Source organism: Carassius carassius, chromosome 14, assembly GCF_963082965.1.
Source record: "Carassius carassius chromosome 14, fCarCar2.1, whole genome shotgun sequence".
Taxonomy (NCBI): Eukaryota; Metazoa; Chordata; class Actinopteri; order Cypriniformes; family Cyprinidae; genus Carassius; species Carassius carassius.
In genome coordinates, this window is record NC_081768.1 from 22,710,787 (window position 1) to 22,735,251 (window position 24,465).

At 35.9% G+C, this 24,465-nt stretch overlaps 1 protein-coding gene across 1 annotated transcript in view; it reads right to left on the minus strand.

The window, feature by feature from the left end:
- si:ch211-250c4.3 (uncharacterized protein LOC100535981 homolog) overlaps positions 1–24,465 on the minus strand; it is a 30,392-nt gene extending 5,927 nt beyond the window's left edge. Inside the window, exons 1-5 of the mRNA XM_059566697.1 lie at positions 24,111–24,465; positions 15,999–16,777; positions 8,202–8,366; positions 1,103–1,271; positions 309–439 (exon numbers count right to left, since the gene is read on the minus strand). Of these exons, the coding sequence (XP_059422680.1) occupies positions 309–439; positions 1,103–1,271; positions 8,202–8,366; positions 15,999–16,777; positions 24,111–24,189 (1,323 nt within the window). The 5' untranslated portion in view covers positions 24,190–24,465. The remainder of the gene's footprint in view (positions 1–308; positions 440–1,102; positions 1,272–8,201; positions 8,367–15,998; positions 16,778–24,110) is intronic.

The following is a 24,465-nucleotide window of genomic DNA, read 5'->3' on the forward strand; positions in this document are numbered from 1 at the left end:
GACTATATGATTATTAGAATTTATGCAAAGTTTAGAGTTTCTTTGTCGAGTGGAATATTTTGCCAGCTGAATAATCATAATCGTAACCTAATAATCTGACTAACAGTTTTAACAGGCTTTTCTTCCATTCCTGACAGCTTCATTTTTTATTTTCTTTTGAGTCAGCTTCTAGCATTTAGAATAATGTGATGAGTAAATGTATTGTGATGTGTGAGACAGAGAGGCTTGACCAAACATTGGCTGTAATTCTGCTTCCTCTGAGTGTTTGCCGGATTGAGTCAGTGTGTGTTGATATTTGATTGACCCACCTGTCTGTGAGGAGCGGAGAGGACCTCTGCACTGTCACTCAGGTACTTGGCCTCTCCCTCTGTGTAGCTCCTTCGATTCAGACCCCTCCTCCAAAGAGGAAGAGCAGGTTGGCAGCCCATGTCATCCCCATCTGTCCAAAAATAAAAGATGCCATTTTATTATCATCAAAACACACTATGAGGTGTGTTCATAAACTATTATAAATGTGTTATCCATGACTAAACTCTAGACTCTCTGATGGGTGTGGTTTGTATACACGCTGTACACTGCCCACCAAAATCCCTGAGATATGTTTCTTCTCTCTATATGGAATTCCAGAAATTCCGCCTTATAGCAGAGTTATTTATTTCCCATTTCTCCAGAGACTAATGTTTGGTTGCCCACCCACCTGATGGAACATGAGATGAAGAAAAGAAACCAGGAAAAACATGTCTACGTGCAACACAGACAGAAAGGGGTTAATCTGTTTATCTGTCAATCCATCTATTGATTGTTTTGTCTGTCTATTTATATATTCTCATATAATCTTCAAACTTGAAAAAAGAATTCAACTTTCAGGCATGGCTTTTTTTAAAACCAACATTCAAAGTTTGTCTTGAACTTGAATTCATTTTTTAGTTTAATTATGTGCTTATAAAATTCATTCCCTTATCAGATTACTATTAGGCATAGATAAGCCTGCTCCATGCCTTACAAACAGTAGGTTTTTTTTTCAATAGGGGCCCAAGCCAGTGTAAACACAGATTTCATCTCAGCACTAAGTGTGTGACTCCAGGTGTGTTTGCGCAATGACCTCTTGTGGCTGCCCTGAGGGGGGTGCGCGTGACCTCAGGGATTGTGCTGAGGTCAGACAGTGTGCCGCTTGATGCCGTCAGGCTGTAGTGGTCACTGCGAAAGTGTCTCTTGAGCTCTTGGAAGGCCAAGCTAGCTGCTCCACAGCTACAGTGCTGCATGAAGAAGTCCTGAAAAAGAGAGTTGGAATTATTAATGCAGATAGCAACTCGGATAATTTGGTATTTAAAAAATGAGAAGGTTTGAGTTCATATTAAGAAGCAAGAGTCCTCATTTGCTCTCTATTTTATTCTGTTGTTCTCTAGGAGAAACAATTCAAATAAAAAGATATAGTGATTTTTCATTCCTGTGGGGAACATTTAACTCAACAATTGCAATCGAGACAAAATCAAAATGACCCTCAATTGCTTTTCCAGTGGGAAATGTCTTTATCTGGGTCACTATTTTAAGCATTTTCCTCATGTATCACACATCATCGCTCGGACCACCTGAACAGCTGAAATCTACTAGTGTCATTTCCACCAATTATTCTTGTTGTTGTTACACTATTCGCCTCCCAACCAAATGTAGAGTGTAGTAGATATGACTTGTATTTTGAATACTGTGTATTAAAATGCATAAGAAAAGTTGCTCTGAAAAGTTTTCAACCTTTGAAAATAACATGGCAGTGTTTCTTGTCAGTCAGAGTGATAAGACGCGAACCAAATCTCTGTTTATCCAAGATTATTCTCTTAGTTCCATTACATTAGTATCTGCGTGGTAAACACTGTCTGACTGATGAGGTGATGATACCAAGGCGGATGCTGTTTGTTAAGGATTTTATGTTGTTGTTGCAACACAGTTTTTCTTTGAAAGCATCGTAAAGATTCTTGATGTTTTTGAATATAAAGAACCATATGCTCTGAACATGGACTGAAGATGAAAGAATTCATCTTAAATGTCCCAAAAAAACAAAACACCAGATGCTTTGACCTGATGTGATAGAGCATATCTGTTCATTGGATCGGTCGTGGCTGATAACTGAGGAGATCAGGGTGTAGAACTAACAAGAGAGACAGAGGACACTACAGTGGTGGTAACTGCATGTTGTCTGAGTTCTGAATGCTTTTTATGAGTACAGATGAAAGCGTGCTGTGAGGGTTTGGGACGGGTGGGTAAAACAGTCATGGAGGAGACTGGCGAGACAGCTTGGTTCACTATAGTGGAGACTTGGGCATGTTTCAGGAGTTTCCCTGCCTTTTGATGTGTGTAACAGCATGTTGCTGCGTGTTGCTCTTTCTCCAAAGACACACACAGCCCAGAGAATCTTTAAAAGACCCAGGGAGTTCAAGAAGTGTGGTCCACAGACTATTCCCATGTGTCACAGTATTTCTGTTTGGAATTACAAGGAAAACATGATTCACCATTCTGGATCCAGTAATCTTTTCTTTCTTTTTTTTCCGCTCCTTAACGATTCCATTAAAAATTCTTCCAGTATCAGACTTTATCTACCTGAAGAGATTTTATCAATCTCAAGCTATTTTTAACGTGCAGTTTTGTATATTAAAAAAATCATGATTTGTTTAAAGCTCCCCTAGAGTTTGAGAGCAGATACATACAAATTCATATGAATTTGCAACAAATCAAAATGTTTATACACTGTCGTGAGAGACAGACATCAGGTTTGTAAGAGACATTCATTCATTCTACACTTGTCACACTGTATATTTGTTGTGTGTAACCTCTGGGGACAACACAATATAAAGTTGTCTTGTCTATTTATTGTCTTTACTGTCATGCTTGCATAGTGTTACAGGACTGAATGTTGTCAGAATCATTCACTTGCCGTATTTTAAATGAATACACTCAGTTCTTATTCAGAACCTATGTTTGGTTTCTGTAAAGAAGAAACTTTTTAAAATGTCGACCTTTCTTTTGCCTGTCTTTCTCTCTTGTTTTCTTTGATAACTTTGAAGAGCAGGCTCCCACTGAGCTCACTCACTGTGACTGTGGAAGTCTTTTCCGGCCCCAGGGCCCAAACTGACAGAGCCAGTTTAGAGATGACTCTCTGAAAAACCATGAACAAAACTGTTCTCATTCAACATCACAGAGTCCAGAGGCCAGGAAGATGTCTACACAATATAATTCCACCGCCTTAAGCAAAGGACTAGAGCAGCGGGAGAACTGGGGCAGAAGATGGGCAAATGGACAGCTGCATTACTTAAAATATAGGTTCCAAAAATTATATTAAAAATAAAGATTCCAAAAAGGAATTTGTGCAAGTGCAGTGCAATATAAGAACTATCATGAGTTCCCCAAAGAAACTTTCAGTGACACACTTCTTAAAAGAAGCATGTTTGTAATACTGATTTTACATGACAATACTTAACTTTAGCTTAATAACTGAATGTTAAAAATAAATTTGAGTGCGTTTTCAGTGAACTTTAATAGAAATTAGAAGTGTTCTAAGAGTAGATTTTTTTTTTTTTACCTGTACACGCTTTTAACAAAGATAAGTTCCTTTTAGCCTCAACATTTTGGAATTTCTAATTTTGGAGCTGTTCAAATCCAAAGGGAAAAACAAATGTCACATTAGAAAAAACACCCATGACTTCACAAAACATTGTAAAACATGTTTTTATTTTTCCTGTGGTTTAGGGGCTGATAACATTCAAGCCAGATGGACCGTCTTGTTCTGAGATGGGAAAACAAAGACGCAGTGCTGAGTTCAGATTTTTATGGGTTGCACGTTGTTAACTTAACTGAATCTGAACAACTTTATGATTAACCAGAATTCCTTCTCATTTTGGCATTTTGCCAAATCCTTTCTGCTTACCAGCATTTTTATTTATGCATATTTATTTTTGTTAAATTTATATCAATAAATTTCCATCCATCTGCTTTTCAATCCCATCTTTAATCAAACAAAATATATTTCATGCCTGAGTGATGTTCTCTCAATGACCTACAAAACAAAGACACAGGAAAAGACTTTTGTCCTGAATAATGTCAACACGAGACACATAAAAACAAATGAAATCCATGTGAGGGGACATCACGTTCTTTGAAATGAATACCCCATCTGCGTACAGGTCGGAAACGGCTGAACCCTGCAGCTCTATTTATTAAATACACTTTTATCCTTCTTGATCAAAAAACACTAAACCCCATTAAAACCAGCTGGATATAAACTGACACAGTATGAACCAATAATCCCTTGCCCTAGGCATCAGTATAGGGTTTAACCCACAACAAATCATAAATCCAAGACGTCATCTTTCATACTCAGACCTACAGCAGTGCCTTTAATCAATTTCAGATTGAGAATTATGATGTGTTTCCAAATCTTCATCTACATAAGTATATGAATCAGGTAAGCCGAGGCTCCCATACCTCCTTCTGGAGGACCACTTTTCTGCAGAATTTAGCTACAACCTACTTAACTAAATATTTCTAGTACTCCTGAACAACTTGTTTAGCTGATTCAGGTGTGTTTCCCCACATGGAAAAAATCTATATAAACATATATGTTTCAATAAAGGTTTTAATATAGGTTTTTAATAAATGTGACATATATAAAATTGGCCGTTTTCCTATATTATATGTACATGTATGTACATATATGCACACATATATATGTACACATATATTTACACATATATATGTGCATACATATACCTATATAGGTATATATAGCCTACCTATATATATATATATAAATATATATGCACCTATAATAGTAAATTTAAAATCCATAGCTGCTAGGCAACATAAATAAAAGTCCAAAATGTAGAAATGTACATTATTTATTTACTCAAGATCAATCATATAGTACAAGAACAAAAATAAGACAAAAAACTGAACAGAATTCTTTTTTTATCTTTATTATTCTTTGAAGGTCTGTCATGGCGCACCTCATCATCCTCCTCCTCCTCTGCCGCCTCCTCTTCCTCTTCCTCTTCCTTCCTGCACTATCCAATGACGTTTGATAGGGTGTCCGAGATTTTTTTTTTCCTTTTTTTTTGGCGCACAAATTTTTTAGCGGATAGGCATTTTCGCCCACACGGATCTGGCGTTTTGGAAGAGTGAAACCGATGTTTTGAGACCGGGTCCCAGAGTGGATATATTTGAAAACGCCGCCTTTGCGTTTCGTCTGGACGGCGAATCCGTACATTTTCTGAAAATATGACGTCATCAGCCCATGTCTCCCCCCTAGTCAAACACCACTACATCACGTAACAGCAACAAAAACATGAACAAACACTGAACGATTTTATTTTTTATTAACTAACATTAACACGGATTAATAAATGTATTGTTCCATGTCTTCTTCTCCGTTTTAAGTGTATCTTTGTGGCAGAATAACAGTGCCACATGCTGGTCTGGCATGTATACTACATCGGTTTTGTGTGGACGTGGATATTTCTTGAGATGAGGGAAAAAAAGATTGGGGTCCGTCTCCGTGTGGATGGGGCCGAAGAAGTAACGGGTACTTACGGTTATGGATAGAAATGTAGTGGAGTAAAGAGTACAATATTTGCCTCTCAAATGTACTTGAGTAAAGTCATGAGTACTCCCCAAAAATGATACTCAAGTAAATGTACTCTGTTACTGTCCGGCTCTGTATATCATGTTAATATATTGCCATAGTTAAATTCCATAACATGCCAATTACATGTGATACCAATTTCATGTGTTCGCACATACATAAGTTCTTGCATAATTTTTTTTGTCAATTCTTAGTTTTTACCTTGATAATAGAAAATATGAGCTAGGCATCATGTATGACAGTCAAAAATGAGATATGAGCTACAAAATGACCAGATCCTGCCATTAGCTATATAGAAAACATATCGTGTATGTATAGGGCTTATATGTGAATATGAAGAAGCAATACAGAAGACCTATATTTCCTGTATATGCACATATATGCACCTCAATTTTGCCTATATGTGGCATATATACGCATATATGCACAGTGTTGGGAAGGTTACTTTGGAAATGTAATAGGTTACAGATTACAAGTTACCCTGTTTAAAATGTAATAGTAGTGTAACTTTTTCAATTACTTTATTAAAGTAATGTAACTAATTACTTTTGAGTACTTTTTGATTACTTTTCTAAATTTGTGAATATTAAAGAATAATAAATAAAAGCATATACATCAACTTAAATACATTTATCTAATAAGCATGTGACGTATTCTGTGTAATAAAATCCTGAAACATTGGTGTTTTTTTGAAACGGCTGTCTCAAGTGACACAGAACAGTTCTAGAAATTATGTTTATGTGCTCGTGTACTCCTATATTGAGACAGCAGAGGTTGAAAACACTGCGAGCTTCAGTAGGCCTATGTGTAGTAAATGAAACCATGTATTTGCCATTAATTTACAGGAGGGGTGGACTGGGAAAAAAATTCAGACTGGAAAATTCAAACTCATACAAACAAATTCATGGACAAAACAATTTTTTTGTATGGACCTGACATAAAAAAGGTTTAAATCTTTAATTTGGGGACATGCTAAATAATTAAAAGTTCTCTCCTGAACTGCACCTTCACTTCCATTTTTCTCTTCAGTCTCTTTATTTTGCCCTGTTATCCATCTCTCTCATGACTTTAATACTCAAGATTGAACAAAACTATACTTTACAATACAATACTCTACAATACTACAATATCTTTATAGAAAAATCCTAATACTGTACACGAGTCATGTTTTTCCCTTACAAAAAATTACCATGCTTTTATTAGCCTATATAAAAGTAAAATATCCTTTTTTTTCTTTATATTTGTATTTATTTTTAAATAAATACATTTGTAAAATAATTTTACATTTTTGGTTACCCCAGTTAAACAATAGTAACCATTTTCTCTGGATTTATAGTTAAATATTAAAATGTTAATTTTCGTAAGGGTTGTGGTGTTGTCTGTCGTAGCTCCCCCTAAACCTATAAAAAAAAATCTGATTTTTTTTTCAGCTAAATTACTACTGTAACATTACAACAGATAATAATGATGTCCTTTATATAGTATTTTGAGTGATGACTGATGAGCAACGTGCTGCTGCTTGATTAAATAAATAAAAAAACAAAGACAAAAAAGCATCTTTACAGATGAAACTGACCTGAAACCCTGAACAGTAGTTCTGCTTCTCTGCTCCAGCTGTCCACTCTATTCTCTCTCTCTCTCTCTCTCTCTCTCTCTCTCTCTCTCTCTCTCTCTCTCTCTCTCTCTCTCTCGCATTGATTACTCTGAGTCTGAACCAAACCGTTTGGCTGAGGCGCGGAGAGCGTGCGAGTCATGACTAACACTTCATGACTTATTAGAGATTTAATTATCAAATGGCGGATTCGCAAATGATCGCTTTAGTACATTCGGCAGGCTATTATACAATAATGATATTAAATAGTGGGGCAAAATCGGCTGCCAGGCCACCGGGAATTGTCCCGGTTCTCTTGGTGTCCAGTCCGCGCCTGATTTCCACAGACACGCAGAATGTGCAAGTCATATATTGCATTTTTGGGGCTTATATTCACAGACACTAGTCCATGTCATGTTTTGATTCAAGTGTACTGACCTACTTTTGATTTAGTCATCCAGAATGTGGCATATTCCGTCCGCGTTAGGCATTCCGTTTTTATGACTGGATTCTACGAACCAGACTGTATTTCCGCATCCCGGAAATTATTAGGGCGGTATGTCTCAGAATAGTCAGTGCAATTTGGGAAAGAAATCAGTTAAATCTGTATGTGGATGTGTGTAAATATTCAAATGTAATCCCCTTTGTAATCGTAAAAAATTTCATAAGTAACTGTAATTTAATTACTCATTTTTTCTTAGTAACTGTAACTAATTACAGTTACAATAATTTTGTAATTAAATTACGTAACGCCGTTACATGTAACTAGTTACTCCCCAACACTGTATATGCAGCATATATATTATCATATATGTGCATATACACTGCATATAGGTTTCATATATGCGCATATATCCACATATAGGTTCTTTCCATGTGGGTCAACAGTACTGGAGCTAAACTCTGCAGGATAGTAGCCCTCAGGAGTAGGATTGGACACCCTTGAGGTAAGCTCATAAAGACTAATGCTGAGATTGATACCTCTTTAGTCTTGATCACTCGGCCTTCCTTTTGCAGGCCACAGATCAGTTTCTGTAGTCGAAGGTTGTGTTCCTGTAGCTGTCCGATCTTCTCTATAAGCTGGCAGATGTGCTCTAGGTACCCCAGTCCAGAGCCCAGAGGGTTGGACTGATTGGCTTGGTTCACCTGGTTGTCAAGACAAAACAGAGACAAAATCATTTTAGTTTTCATAATAACACCAAAAAAAGGGGGCTCTAAACATTCACACTTGACACTAGGACTGCACCCCTGGGGAAAGACCCCCACCCCTCTCTGGACAATAGGTTGGTTCTAAATAATGGGATTACTGGAGATGTTTATGTACACCATAGGGGGTTAAGCAACGTTTGTGGAACAAGCCAACAAGAACAGTGTGAACTGCATCCTATTGTTTGAAAGCCAATGGCTCATTTGACGTGCTAATGAGCACAGAGCAAAAAGCCAAGGCTCTAACAGTTCATTCCAGGAGCATGACAGCATGTGTTCAGGTGGATCTGAGGTTCACAAACTAATGATGGCAGCACCATGATCTCCTCCCGTTATTTAACACAACAAGTATTTTTACTATCTCTGTGGAAGTCTTACAGGGATTTATTACTTCTCTCGAAACACATTTAGACAATAGATTTTGGTTTAAATACAGTTTGCCAACTACTCCGCTGCCTTTCATTAAGCAATCTGACACATTCTTGGAAATCAGATATCATTAGACCACTGTACATCATTTATTTCAACCAAGACTAATACTGTTATGTAATGAATTTGATTTATAAAAACAAATCCCAAAATTTAAATATAGTCTTGTATGCTTTCACCCCAATTTTTCAAATGAAAGCTTGACAAACTGCATTAGAAAATGATGATTAGCTGTTTGAAGGCGTGAATGATTGGTGGGAAACGTGTTAGGTGCTAGTTTATTTGTTGAATCATCCTCCATCTGTGGTTGTAAAGCTGCAGATGCTCACGTTTTTCAAAAGATTCAAAGGAAATTTTAAAACAAATATTTATACAATCATCAACATTCCTAAAAGTGTCCCAACAAAAGCAGGATGTGGGTTCAGGTCTCTGGCGTTTTCCCTCCGAAAGCTTTTCCGTGCCACTTACATCCAATCCAGTCCCAAAGCCCAGCATTAATGGAAACCCAGAAGCTGAACAATAGAGGACATGACGGAGAGATGAAATACTAGGAGCTGACATCACTCACTTCCTCACACAGAGTGTGAGATCCTCGGCAGGTCACTTGACAGTGAACTTTTCTCATGCTTTTCTAACCTTGCACTTCCATCAAACTTTCATTATTGCTTTAAATGGGTCATATAAGACGATTCTTTATTTTATTTTATCCTGATGTCCAACTTACAAAACATATAAAAAAAAATGATAGAAGGGCTTTGTTAAAAGTAAAGCCATTCTCTGACATTGGGATTATTCATATGTTGAGTAAGGGAAGTTATAGTACGCTATAAGAAAAAAACTAATCCGTACTGGATTTGACCAAGAATTGCATATACTTTCTTTACTTCTGTCAATAATAAAAAACAAAAAATACTGTGTAAGCTAGATGCTTGTCTGGTAAGAAACCCATTTGAGGCTCTTTCAGGCTTAGAATTGTTTAGATCATGTGAATGAACTAGTCTTTCACTCATTTATTGGAAGCTGGACAGGTGGCACATACCAGGTGTTATCTCATAAAACGACAACCAGCTTGATGTTGGGTAACTAGAGGAAAGAATCTTTGTTAGGCCTTTATGAATGCAGAAACATGCCAGATCTTATCTGCTTCCTCTGCCTAGGATCCCCAGTGACCCAGGAGAAGGGAAGACACAAAAGTTTGGGAAAGCCCCACTCCCTTCCTCCCCCTCCTTCTCCCCTCAATATGAAAGAACCTGCATTTCTCACGTGCATTTCTTCACAGACACAGAAACAAAGTGGGGAATGTTCTCCTATACAAAAAAAGAAAACATGGAGATCGTTTTCTATAAAGCTGTTAACACTTACGTGTGACATTGTGGTTATTGATAGTGAATTGATGGTGTGGGTGGATTTTAGCTCTCTGTGCTGTGAGGATGTGGTTTTTCAACCAAACACTGAAGATCAAAATAAACTGAGGAAAACAATTATGCATATGCCTCTGGGTTGAATTGCAAGAACAATATTTTTCTAATTACATAAGCTCTGTATTTCCAAATGTGAGGGAATATATTATAAAGCCATTCAGGCGTGTCTGAGAAAATAATCCTTTATTATTTGAAATATTTCACTGGATGAGTTATAAAGCAATACTAAGCATGACTTAGTGGAGAGGAATGAGCAACCATGTGTGGGCTGTATTCAAAGATATATGGAAAAGGCGTTTTATAGAGGTTTTTTATAGTCTTAAATGCTGACTAGAACATTACAAATGGTGCCTATAACATAAGGTTTTAATGCATTTTCAATAAGTTTATGTATGCATTTACACATTTTATGTGCATAACAAATTATGTATAATTCCTCTGAAAACCTAATAATAATATGTTACATTTATATTGCGTTTTTCTTGGTACTCAAATGGTTTTACATGGGGTGGGGTGGCGGGATCTGGGACACACGAGACGATTTTCAAACCTTAAATGATTTTAAAACCATGGCAGACCAGAGACATGAAGACAGTATCAAACAGAGCTTGTGTTCTTCTTGAAGTTAGCACTATATTTTCATTTATTGTACTGGCAGTTATAAGCCTAAAGCAAAACTGAGAACTAATATTGTTGGCTGATATGATGTCTCACAAAACAAGCTTTGTGTATTTTTCCAAAGACGTCCTGCTAGACCAAGAAGATGTGTTGATATTCTGTGTTTTTCTGTGTATCTGAAAGCCATTGAAAATCGTTCAAGTGTCACGACCCGTTACATCACATTTCGGGGTGTCAGCCAAATGTTTGAGGCTGGATATGGTGCACACAGCGTCGGTCTTCATGCCTCATCTATCACTATATTAAAGCCTCACACTCTGGAAATATTCGCTTTATGACTGTTTACTTGTTACAGCTGAGGAATTCAACTCTAGCCGTCCTGGGGGTTGCTGAGGGGGGCAATAAGGGCAACAGCAATTACGCAGTTTTCATTCCTCCCTGACACCATATTTTCCTCTGCTTCGCATCCATCAACTCGGACTCAAAAATGCTTTTAAAGTCTCATAGACCCACTTATAGAGTGACTCACATATGCAGGCTAGCTGACAACCAGCCAAGCACATGCATTTGATTAACACTCAAATGTTTTTTGTAGAATTCCCAAATCCATCTTTAAATATTGCGAATGAGCCTGTTATAGGCTACATTTCTACAGTCTGCTTATTCACTGACCAATATCTGACTGTTCAGGCCCACACGTAATCTGAGCTCACAGGATTTCACTGAACTGGAAGATGTACATCATCTGACCCTTGTGAATTCATTTCTGAAATATTTTGGATAATTTGATTGAGCTTTTATCAATCAATAATAAATTAAAAGAGTTCTGAGAAATGGCTGTACAAAGGAGTTAAAAACTGCAACCATGACATGTTTTGGCATCTGCTCGAAATGTGTGGTGTGCTACCATTGCACTGGATTGGGAGGCGGCTGGAGACATAAGCCTCTATCATATTGTTCAGTCAGTTTACTTTGTCTGATGAAGAAAAAAATCTAACTGAAAAAAGTCCTGTTAACGGAAAGCTTTTCATCCCTGCCTGTGTGTAAAAGATTTGTGTTTAATTGTACTGAATGTGAACTTGTAGTGTACATCAAATCTTAAAATTATATTTAAAACAAAGTGTACTTGCAGATAATGTTATATTATGTATACTTAAAACGTGACTTTCATAATGGTTTCTTAACACACTTAAGAAGACTTTTAAAAAGTCCTTTTCATTATAACGTCACATTAAAAGTGTTATTTTAAAATAAGTTACTATATTTTAATAATATTTTGTCATACTATAAAGTACATATATTTTGATGTGTTGTCTACCATACCGAAGTACATGGAAATTACTTATAATTTTAATTGTAGAGTATCAAAATTACAATCAAAGAAAATATTAAATCTCTAATTACAAATATAATCACGACATGAATACAAATGGCATTAAACTGTTTTAGTTTACCATGAATGCTTGTCAGTACACTATCAGAAAATGTTTGTTTTTTCAAAGATAAAACAAGTAATTATGAAATATATATATATATAATGTACTTAAATCCTACTAAAATAGGGAAAAAAATTCAACTAACTAAATTCAGTTCAACTCAATGTTTAGTTTGAAACAAAATTTACAAAATTTATTTTGTGAACAGCTCAAGCCAGCAACTGCATATGCTTGTTTTTAACAGGGATATGACTTTCTTCAATGAAGTCCAAAATACAGACATTTTTTAAATCTTTTGTGTTTCATGGTGGTAGGTATATGATAAACGAATTTAGATTTTTTTTTTACTAAACTACTAAACTATCTTCTTACAAAGCATAGTACTCTCAGCTCCATTTAACACATTTACTCTGTTTGAATCCATTCTATAGATTTTTCCCCACAAATCAATACAGACTCTTTATGAAATAAAGAGTATTCAATCAGTCTGTTGTGATTGGCATACGCCTGCTGTACATTTAAATCTTCACTGTAGCTCTGTTTCCTTCCTACCCTCATAAGTTGGGAACAAATAAGATTAGAAATGAGAGGGAGAGAGGTCCTTTGAAGTCACCATGTTTGAAGCGGATGGGAAAAAAGCTCATGGTCCCTTTTCAATATCCTCTTCCTCAGGCCACAGAGCTCCATTTAACAGGCGAGGGAATTCGCTTATTAGCTTTGGTGACAGGTGATGATGATGGCCGAGTTTACCGCACCGGCAACCTGTCATCGCAGCTCCCATAAAGTCCACCATTCGTCAAAAAATGTCCAGTCACTGACCACCAAAAGACCTAGGAGCTATCAAAGAGGCATTATTTAGCTAAATATGTGAGTAATTTGAGCTATTTGACACCTGTTTGATGCATCCAGGCAGGCTTGGACGAGTATGGCGGACTGAGGGACACTGTCCAGATGAGGAGCATTGGCTGTTCCAGCTGTAATCGCTGCTGCCATCTGCATGCTCTCTCAACACAGATGAACAGGTGCTGTGTGATGTGGCGGCCGCGTTAAAAGGGAAGAGATCTGTAGCGTATCCCGCTCTACATCCTCTGATCTCTCAGTGTACTGTACTCCAACACACAATCTCACTCATTGACCCTTTATGGCTGCAGTGGTTATCAAAATTACATAATTAGATGCACCACATAGATGCCACAGTCCGTAAAAGATTGCATTCAAAGCATAAACTGTATTTGTCAATCCAAACGAAACAGTTCTCAACTGGTGTGTGACACAAAAATTAAAGATGGGTTATTATTGGCTAGCAGAAAGCATAATCCAGATGACTACATAGGCCTACTTGTTAGTGTTGTGCCTTCATCATTAAAAACCATGGGAAAAAACTACTAAAGGTAAAATGTGACCCAGACTGTACTTGTTCCCATGTAACAAGGATAAACATGGTTTAAGCCGACCACAGCGTGTTTGTGTGGTGAATTGTTGGCTGCTTAGAGTTTAAAAAGAATTTAAGACACATTTAGAAACCAAACACTGAAAATGCAAACACAAGCTTTTGATTTGAGTATCTCTAAAACAAAGCAGCATGATCTGAACATAATTCAGTACATTTGAATGAACTCAGTATTTATTTATATTTGATAATATTCTTTATTCAAATCCAAAAAAACTTGTATTTTGGACAGAAACAATAGTTTGTTAAAATATGGGTAACACTTTAGAATTCTGCTCCATCGTTAAAAAATAATTACATAGGAACAAATGACTAATGCACTTTTAACATCCTAGTAACTACTATTAAATAACAAGAAACTCGGATTAATGATTTAGAAAGCAATAGTGCTCAGTTGAAAGTGGTAGTTCACTATTAGCTAATCAGTAACTACTTTTTTGCTGCTATATACAGGTTTGTAATTAATGTATTAATTATGCATAATGTATAATTAACCCATTTAATCCCACTGGTTACAATAGTGACAGTAAAGAAGGTTTTCATTTATAAAGCTGTAAAAAAATGTTACTGCCTGTGTTATAGTGCATTTTCTGCAAATATGGAAGAACAAAAATAAAGGGACTCAATTATATGCAGTTTCACATGTTTAGTGCAAACTGACACATGACCAGAGCAGTTTACTTCCTGTTTGCCCCATGAGAAGATCATGAGAAGATAGCTCCAAAACAAAAGGCAAGTAATGTATGTCAACATAAAGATATGACAAAGATTTTTGTTACACATTCTCTTTAAAGTGTCTAGCATTAATATATAAATTCACATTTATTCAGTTTTGTTGAGTGCACTGAGAATGAGTAAACATGTTGATGGCAACAATAGTGACCGGTGGAATAATAAGGTGTGTTTTTTTTTTTAATATACCTATTCAGTGTTGTATAATGGATTTATGTGTAATTGTAACAGTATATATATATATATATATATATATATATATATATATATATATATATATATATATATATATATATATATATATATATATATAATGTTAATTCACTAGTAATGACTCAAGTATTACAAATAATTAATATTTATAAACTACTGATTACCTGGATCAGTATTCTAAAGTGAAAAGCATGATGAGATATGTCAAAAATATTTATATGAATATTAAAACGGTTTGCTGCTTGGCAGCAAGCTGAGGTGTTCCATATGCATTTTCATTTCAGAGGCAAAATGCTGAAAGAAGCCGTTTCTTTAGGGGGAAAAAATCTACGGAAGCATTGCTCACAGGAAACTTTTATCCTGTTTTCCTTTTTAGTCACTGTACGGACATTTAGTGATGAGCTGATGACGTCAAGTTGCAGAAAGACCGTCATTATAACTAATGAGAAAGGATGTGTATGTGCTTCTAAACTGTAAACAGAAGCTATTCATTTTACCATGTTGACAATGTTTCAGTCTGACACTCTAAGACATCTCTCAATGCAATTAGGATAAATAAAATAAAAAAATATTTGTCTGCATATTTGTCAATCTTTAATAAGCTTTTTCTTTTGATGTTTTTTAGATTATGTAATGTTTAATAGTGGTAAACAATCATTGTGATTTTTATCGACAGGAAGAGTATTTCACTCTAATATTTAGAAATGTATCTCTGAAACTTAATTTCAAAGACCATATTTACACTGCTTTTCTCTTGATCGCACTGCAAAAATATATACAGGTATTGATGAGCAGTTTGGCCTCGCTTTCCATTAAAAATAGGTAAACATTCTGTGAAATGTACAGTATACTTCGATTTTATATACATTTCTGCATATCAGTTGCATTTTTTTTCTTATTTTATGCATAAACCTGGATAAAGTCATGCTTAAAAAAGAAAAAAAATGCAAATAATCTAATTCAATTTCCTAAAATCATATATATTTTAATATACCAAATATGTAAAGTACATATTTAGAAAATGTTTTATATATATACATAGTGCATGTCTTGTTTTTTTATATTTTTTCATTAGGATTCTTTTTTTTTATAATGCTCCCATTCCAATAAATGCTGTGTGATGCATAGAAGTGAGGATAAAACATAATAATGTTTTTGTTTATATCACATTTAAATGTTTGCAATAAGACTGACCATTGTTGTTTATATAAAAGCAGATGTAACACTATGACGTCAAGTAAATAACAACAAAAGAATGTAAACTGTTGATTACCTCACTTAGCCTGCAGCACTCTTCCATGTACTCATCCAGACTGTCACTGGTTGTACTTTTCCTCAAAGGCCATTGATGAAATTCAGGTCCTGTTTTGCCATCATAAGCTTCTATAGAACACTGGCTCCTTGACATTGTGTCCTCAGCCATTGCAGTGTCTGTTATTTCCTCCTGTGCTGCCATGAATTCAATGGCATCTTTACAGTTCTCCATGGTATTCCTCAGGGTTCTGTCCTTGGGCCTCTCTGAATCTGCTGTGATGTCTATTAAATCATCATCGACATTCTCTTCCTCTGTTCTGTCTCCCAGGATGGTAAGAGTGTCTTGTTTAGCACACTTACAAGATGTTTGTTCAGTTTCTAAGAAGACTGAACTGTCTTCAAGTGGATTGTCAGCAGGTACAAGAGAGTTCAGGTTGCCAGAGTCACATGAAGACTCCCTACTGTGGACCACAAAGTTTTGCTCTGAACCAGTTGGGGTGGATGGAGACGTTGCCCCACTTGTCATTTCTACCCCAGAGTCCTCAGATTCAAATTTATACAATCTTGGAAGTTCAGAATCTGCAAAAATAGAAGATAGATAGTCTGTTTTTGATTCAGGCACAGTGGTCACAGAGATCACCTCATCAGCTTGGAGAGGTTCTGTGTTATCCTGCTCAGACATTGAAATGGAGATGGTTGAAATGGAATCCTCAACATTAAGCAGCTTCTCAGGGACATTATTGAGGAGCTTCATTTTTGTCAGCACAACATCATTATCCAAAACAATATCCCCTTTGCCTGCAGAACAAACAGAAAGAGATCTGAGTCATTTTATACTTTCACAATATAGAATGTACATTTAGCATCCACTATGACTTACAGTGCATTCAGGCTATTATTTTGTTTAAAATTTTTTTATCAGTATGTGTGTTCCTTGGGAGTTGAACCCATTACCTTTTGTGCTGTTAACATAATGCTCTACCACCGAGCCACAGGAACATGTAATATTCAAATCATAAATTTGTTCAAAAATGTATTCATTTGAACTGTATATTTTCTGTGCAACTACCACCAGATGGAGTTGCAAAAATAATTTTTATTTTCAAACTGGTTTAATATTTTCATATCACCACAAGAGCAACAATGTTTCCACTTCCCTGGGAAATCAGTCAACTTCTGGACTTATAATTGTGTCTAATCATTAAACTGGGATGTGGAAAATATTTTCAAATCACAAACAAATTACAGACTGCAGTAGTGAATCTAAATTTCCATTGCATATTTCAGCTCTCATTATTCAAATTATTTAAAAGCATTTATATGCAGACATACTTCCCTGTGCCAAAAGAAGAGTGCTTATCTCAATATAAAGCATTCTTTACCATCAGTGGTCCACAAAGAGTCATAAAGTCATGTCTTGCTCTGAACTTTGACCTGTGCTTTATCTTAATGCTATTATGAGGCTCAGCTCTTTCAGTGTACTGGAAATCTGATACATTTCAGGTGTCATTCACTTCAAATCTTAATCTCACTCTCCATAGTAAGTCCGAGTCTGTGCTTGCACTTTCAAATTCAAATAATGTTGATTAAGCACTTCTGAACACAATCAGGTCAAATAAAAGTGATATCCTGCACAAATCTCTTTTTGCTCATGATTATGATTATTTTGCTTATGTACAGTGCTAAACAATGGTGAACATGATTGTCAGGAGGAGGTGTGAAGAGAAACTTGCAGTGGGATGGAAATAAATGGTTAAGTAGATGATTCACAGGTTATTTATTCTGAATATGTTTAGAGGAAATGCTTTCATTAATTTACATACTGTGAGGACATTAACAAGATTTCTAAATAGCTTTTAGTCTTCACAGACTCATCACAGTGATACAACGTGAAATTAGAAAATGAAATACACTGAAATATCACTTTATGAAGCCTTGAAAAGTAACAACTCTAGCCATTCCCAGCTCTCTCTTAAGGTCTAAATTATGTTTATGTATGTCACTTTTATTAATAATAAACATACCCATGTGTTTTGTTAGAAAATAATTTGTGATGATTTTTTCCCCCATTCGATAGTGACTGTGAAAACACTGATAGCATTTCAATTATGTGAAATCTGCTGCTGCTCCAGGGGTTTTCCCCCTCATTCAAAACAGTGTCTGTGTTTTTGCAGTCCTTTCTCATGGACCATGTGTACACAGCACCTGGACTCCAGTACAAACCTTTTCAAGATCTAGATAGACTTCATTGTTCAATTCTATCTAAATGAAAAAGTTTCCCTCATAAGGCATCAAGCAGTGAATTTGATTTTAACCTAATTCTTTTGTGCTAACCAGGTGTAATTCAACGCGTTTCCAGAAACAATATTGTGTTTGTTCATAATGAAAGCAAAAATACATAAGAAAAATATCTAAAGAAATAACATATCTGTAGTGGACATGATGCCATATAAATATTAAGCATAATAGACTGACAAAATTCCTCACCTATAAATACATATATATATAATGTCCATGAAGCACTATTAAATACATCATCTTAGATACTTTCCAATGATTAAATACAAACGGTCCCACCATGAAAGCCAAGCATACAGTAATTGGAGCCCTCTACATGAGGCCTCTGATCATAATTTAGCTAATTAACTTCTACAGGTCAATTAGACCGACCCATTGGGTCAGTCTTTCATACAGCAGTGCTCTCCAGCTGAGACTACAGAACTGCTGATGGTGGGATATTTTTGATGCCACTCAGTAGGAGCAAGTAGTCTGCATCGAAATCCCCCTGGATTTTCAATTAACATCGCTCAGACATGGCCGCTTGTAAAGAGAGATCAAAAAGCCTTCACTAGCCCCTGGCAGCTAGGAATGTAAGTAATGCTAAGGTCCTTCATGCTGCAGAGTATAATGCATTCACAACAAAAACAGGTCAATGATAGTGTTGGCGAGAATCAAACCCCACATATTTCTGGTCTTTATCACTATGGAGTCTGCAAATTTGTACTGGGGATTATTTCAGGAGTAAAATACAGGTACAACACTACAAAAATCTCTACACATCTACAAACTGCCAATCTTCTGTGAAACACTGCCTTGGTAAATCAGAATGGTGACATAAAAAGTCAAAATGATTACATACAAAATTAATAACTAATTTATGAGATAAAGGCATAATGGCATTAAAACGTCTATTTTTAGGTGTCATTTGATTCTAATTCTGTCATTTTTTTCTAATTTCTAATTCTGCCTTTTGTCAATTTTGCGAATTATAAATTCATATTAAAGGTCCCGTTCTTCGTGATCCCATGTTTTAAACTTTAGTTAGTGTGTAATGTTGTTGTTAAAGTATAAATAATATCTGTAAAATTCTAAAGCTCAAAGTTCAATGCCAAGCGAGATATTTTATTTAACAGAATTCGCCTACAAAAAACGACCCGTTTGGACCTCATCCCTCTAGTTCCTGCAGTAATGACGTCACTAAAACAGTTTTTTGACTAACCTCCGCCCACATAAATTCACAAAAAGGGGAGGCATGGTTTGTTGTGCTCAGACGGAGAAGAGGAAGAGCTGCGTTTGTGTTTGTCGCCATGTCGTCGAAACGCTGTTATTTTCATCTCGGAGTCCAATCACCTTTGTTTGGGCTTCCCAGGGACGCTGTACTTGGAGATTAATGGTTACAATTTATGTTTAACACGGTTCCCGAAAATTATAATCCACATGTAAAACTATCTGCAGCACATTTTAAACATCAGTTTAATGCCGGATTCGCACAAAGATTATTCTTGAAAGATGGAGCAGTTCCCTCTTTGTCTGGAGAAGGCTAGTTTATGGACCACAACCGGTGAGTGTATTTTATTATTTAAGTTTGTGCGTTTAACAGTTTCTGTAACTTATTACACAAAGGGCAACGCTGTTTAGCTTTGTTAACTAGATGTTAGGGCTGTGCAAAAAAAACGAATGCAATTTTTATGCGCATCTCGTCAGTAAAAACGCTCCTGTGATTATAAGTACATCTCCAGCACATGCTCCTGCCCACTTGCTTCTCAAAACTAGTCCAATCGCGTTTCCAGGAGGGCGGAGTGCACTCAGCTGCTGTCGAATCACAACATAGAAACCGCTGGCCCAATCACAACTCGTTACGTATTTCTGAAGGAGGGACAAGGAAGTCATCAGCCCGTTTTTATGACAGTGAAAACAGCGGTATACAGATAGGTGAACTGTGTGAAAAATACTGTGTTTTTCACACACGAAACATGAACACATGTTATATTGCACACTGTTAACACAATCAAAGGTTCAAAAAAGCACGAAAAACGGGACCTTTAATCAGTTTGCCAGTTTGGACTATCTCATAATTAATTACTTCACGTGTTGTAATTTTGAAATTTCAGATCATGTTTTTGTATTTTTATCTCAGGATTTTGTATTTTTATCTCATAAATGTGACAATATATCATCATTTCTACTTAGTATGTAATAATTTGGACTTTTTGTCTTAGAATTATGACAGTATATCATAATTGACTTTACCTCATAATTAATTACTTAGTGTGTCATAATTTTGACTTTCATATCATTTTGACTTTTTATCTCATAATTATGAAATAGTACATTTAGATTTTTATTTCAAAATTTTCCTTTTAATTTCATAATTATTGTAGTATGTAGTAACTGACTTTTTTATTACTTACTATGTCATAATCGCCTTTATCTCATAATTATGACTTTGTCATAATCTTCATATTCCTCTCAAAGTTTTGTATTTTTATCTCATAATTAATTATTATCTCAAAATTACTCATAATTATGGCTCAGTATCTCATAGTTTTTAATGCCGTAATTTATCCTTTTTGTCACTCAACTATGACACTGCATGTAATAATTTTAAATAAAAGCATGATTTCTTTTTCTTATATAGCAGATTTATGAATTTATTTATTATTTGTCATTTTTAAGCAGCACTGTTAGTCACGTCCCACCTGCAGTAGTGTTTTTCTTCCAGGCCAGCAGAGAATGTTTTTCACTGTCTACAACTGGCAAGTGCCTCACATTTTTGAGCTGATAAAATACTCTGTTCACATTCAAGAATCCTGGAATCATCTGCTCCAGTGTATTTTACAGCTGCACATACATTTGGTAAAACACACTGATATGTCCCAGGTGGGCATGGTGATGTTTTCAAGGCAAGTCTAATAAATATTTAATTTGAAGAATTTCTGGGAGACTTAACTACTCTAAACATATTTTGTCAATTATCTGTCCTTAAAGAGAGAAGAAAGTCTGCTTGAATTACCAAATGTTGCTGTTATTCATTTGAGATGAAGAATGTGAGAATCATTAAGGGCCATCGATAGAAACATTCAAAGGGATGAAATGTGAAGATTTCACAAGCTTGAACAAGAACATGTTTACTCCATATGGCTTCACCCACTCATGTTTACCACATTTCAGCACTGACTTGTTTGTGAGTTTGGCTTTACTTCACAAAATTAGTGTCATACTCTCTTTAACTGACACGATCAGTTAGCAGGTTGTTTCAGTGAAACCATCATTTTCCCATCTAACCTGTACACTCAAAACCATTAAAGCCATATGCAGGAACCTTTCTCTATCAGTTCATAAAAACGGGTGTTCATTATCAATATATAAAACATTCAGTGGCTTTCCTGCTCGTTGAATGACTGGGGAAGTAAAAAAAAAATTCTACTTCCAGGAACACAAGCTTTTAGATGACCTCTAATGTACTATAACTTAGTGAACGGGAGATAGAAGTTGAGTTGTGATTAGGAAACTGGCCATTTGTGAACAACAACAACAGCACAGACTCTTTTGGTTCTGGCATTAGGTTTTCAAATGATTTTAAGCTGCTTGATGATTTAGTTAGGGGATGCAGTGGGATCAGTATAGGTGTTTGTGACTGTGGCTGGAGAGGTCAGAGCAGAAGGAGAATGTCAGAACCCTGTTCACACTTGGGTGGCCAGACTGAACGACCCCGAGAGCATATGAACTCTCATCTGTTTGCTGTTTTAACATTGCATTGAAGTTTTATTTATTTATTTTTGCAGAGAAACTTTTTTTTAACTTGTATTATTTGTATTATTAAATATAATTTAAATAAATTATATTTAAATTCTTTTTTTTATTTTCTGGGTTTACTTTACAAAATTGAGTCCATGATTTTGTCATTTTTATCTGTTTTTAAATGTATAAATGTATTTATTTTAGTACATCATATTAAACAAAAACAATTAAATTTATTTTATTTCAACTAATTAGTATTATTATGTAGTTAACTATAATTACCCTGAACCACATAGCAACACCCTAGCAACCACCCAAAAACTAAAAAAAAAAAAAAATATTTACAGGCAAACCCAAAGGCTTCCCAATGAGAATGTAAATAAGAGTTAAATCCTTTAACATTCCTCCTCTTTGCTGAAGGAGGTGACAAAGGCCAGATGTCAGGTTTGATGAGGTGCGAAATACAGCCATACGCCTTTTTTCTCCCTTCTTCCTAATCTAAAGCCAGCAGACCTTTAGTGCCTCACACCTCTCTGTCTCTCTCATTTTCCCTGCACTCTTTCTGTGCTCCAGCAAGGCAATTGTTTTGACCCCAAGGAGTCTTTCCAGAAGCGCATTATCAATGTGAACTGAACGGGCCGCTCTTTCATTATCTAACACCATTAGGATAAGACAAGAATGTGCGGGAGCAGTAACATCAGTCAAGTCTTCAGGCAGACTCCACCCCACTCTTCTCCCTTCATTTGCTTTGAAAAATACCTTATGAAATTGTAGATTTGTGAGGAAACTGATGTATTTTTTAGAATTATTATTATTATTAAATTCTTTTTTGGAGAGTAAGATTACTTAGATCTACTTAAAATGTTACACTCGTGACCATAATAAAGGCACAAGTACTACAAACCTGAAAGTGACGAATCATCTGTTTTTGTCGGTCTGGATGTCAATTTCAAAATGATGATATCTCTCATCCTGTCCCTTCAGGTCAGTTTCACATCCGTGTTACCTGAGTCATGTGTCAGTGATTTCACACACTGGCTGATCTTACGCATGAAGAATTTGCAGCTGTGCCTGTTTACAGTTAGGAGTCACGTATAATATAACTCGAGAAGAGGAGAAGAGCCTCACTCATGAAGCTGTCACCACTTAAACATTCACTTCTAGTATCACTCTGTTTCTTATGATGCTCTCACTTGAAGATGAATCACCTGTGACACTCTCCTCCCATTGTCTTCCATCACTATAACACACATACTAATCATCTAAACTGGCAGTTATGATGAATCACACCCACTTATTGACCTAATTCAGTCTGTATAAAAGACATGAGAAATCCTGTCCATTGCTATATACGTTATAGTGTGTTTGTCACAACCCACTATTCAACAGTTGCTTATTACTTGAAAATCGGCTGTTTATTTGTACTTATGAAGCACATATTAATGCATGATCATACTACAACAACAACAACTACCTTACTTACTATCAAAAAAAATATATATATATATACAGTTGTTTTTTTTGTTTGTTTTTTTTATTATTATTATTTTTATGATCTTTTTTTTATACAAGAACCATCCATTGATTGAGCAATCTGTCTCTTGACAATTGGACAAGATGAAGTCTAAAAATGCTGCTGTGTTTTTACAATAAAACAAACCAAATGGCTCATAAATTGTCTCTCATTAAGCTGACGTTTGATTTGAATTTCTTACTAATTAAATGCAAATCTGCCCTCTCTGCCACATGTTTTTCTAGTTAACACCAAAGCAACACAAACAACTGTAGTTAAAAACAGCATTCTGTGTATATGTAATAAAGTTTGTGGCTGAAGCTTGTGGGTTTTCTATATGAGCTCAGCTTTGTGAGCTAACTTTACAGAAATTACATCAGTTCAACTGTGAAGATGATGCTTAAATGACTGTTTTTGAAGATAACCCGGCCCTGTTCACCCAAACAGATGACGCCTCAGAGTTCAAATTGCAGGTTTCTAAATATCCCCCAGACAAATTACTACCTGTGCTGCACATCCAGGTGTTGCATAGAGCTGCGCCGGTAAAGCAATATGACTCCATGCATCCAAAGCAGAAGACTGTGTCACAACACTTACCTTTTCTCCACGGGGCAAGAATGGTGAAAGACTTGTGCCAGCTGAACACCGTGCTTGGTTTCCTCCTCTTAAGACTCATGGTGGACGTCCAAAACTTCAGTAGTTTTCAGTATTAAAAAGAAGAAACCCTCCTTGTTTGCTTATTCAAACACACCTCATACCTTAGTGCTGATTGATCTTTTTTTTCTGCTGAATAAAGTGCTCAATTAGTTCAAAAGCTCCACAAAGGTGTGCTGCTTGGAGTATATCCAGTTTTAAGCATGTTGTCAGAATAGTACAGGAGTGTGTGAGAGAGACAGAGGCTGGTTGTGAAGGAGTGTGTGCTGTCCTCACACTGAGGAGAACGAGCAGACTG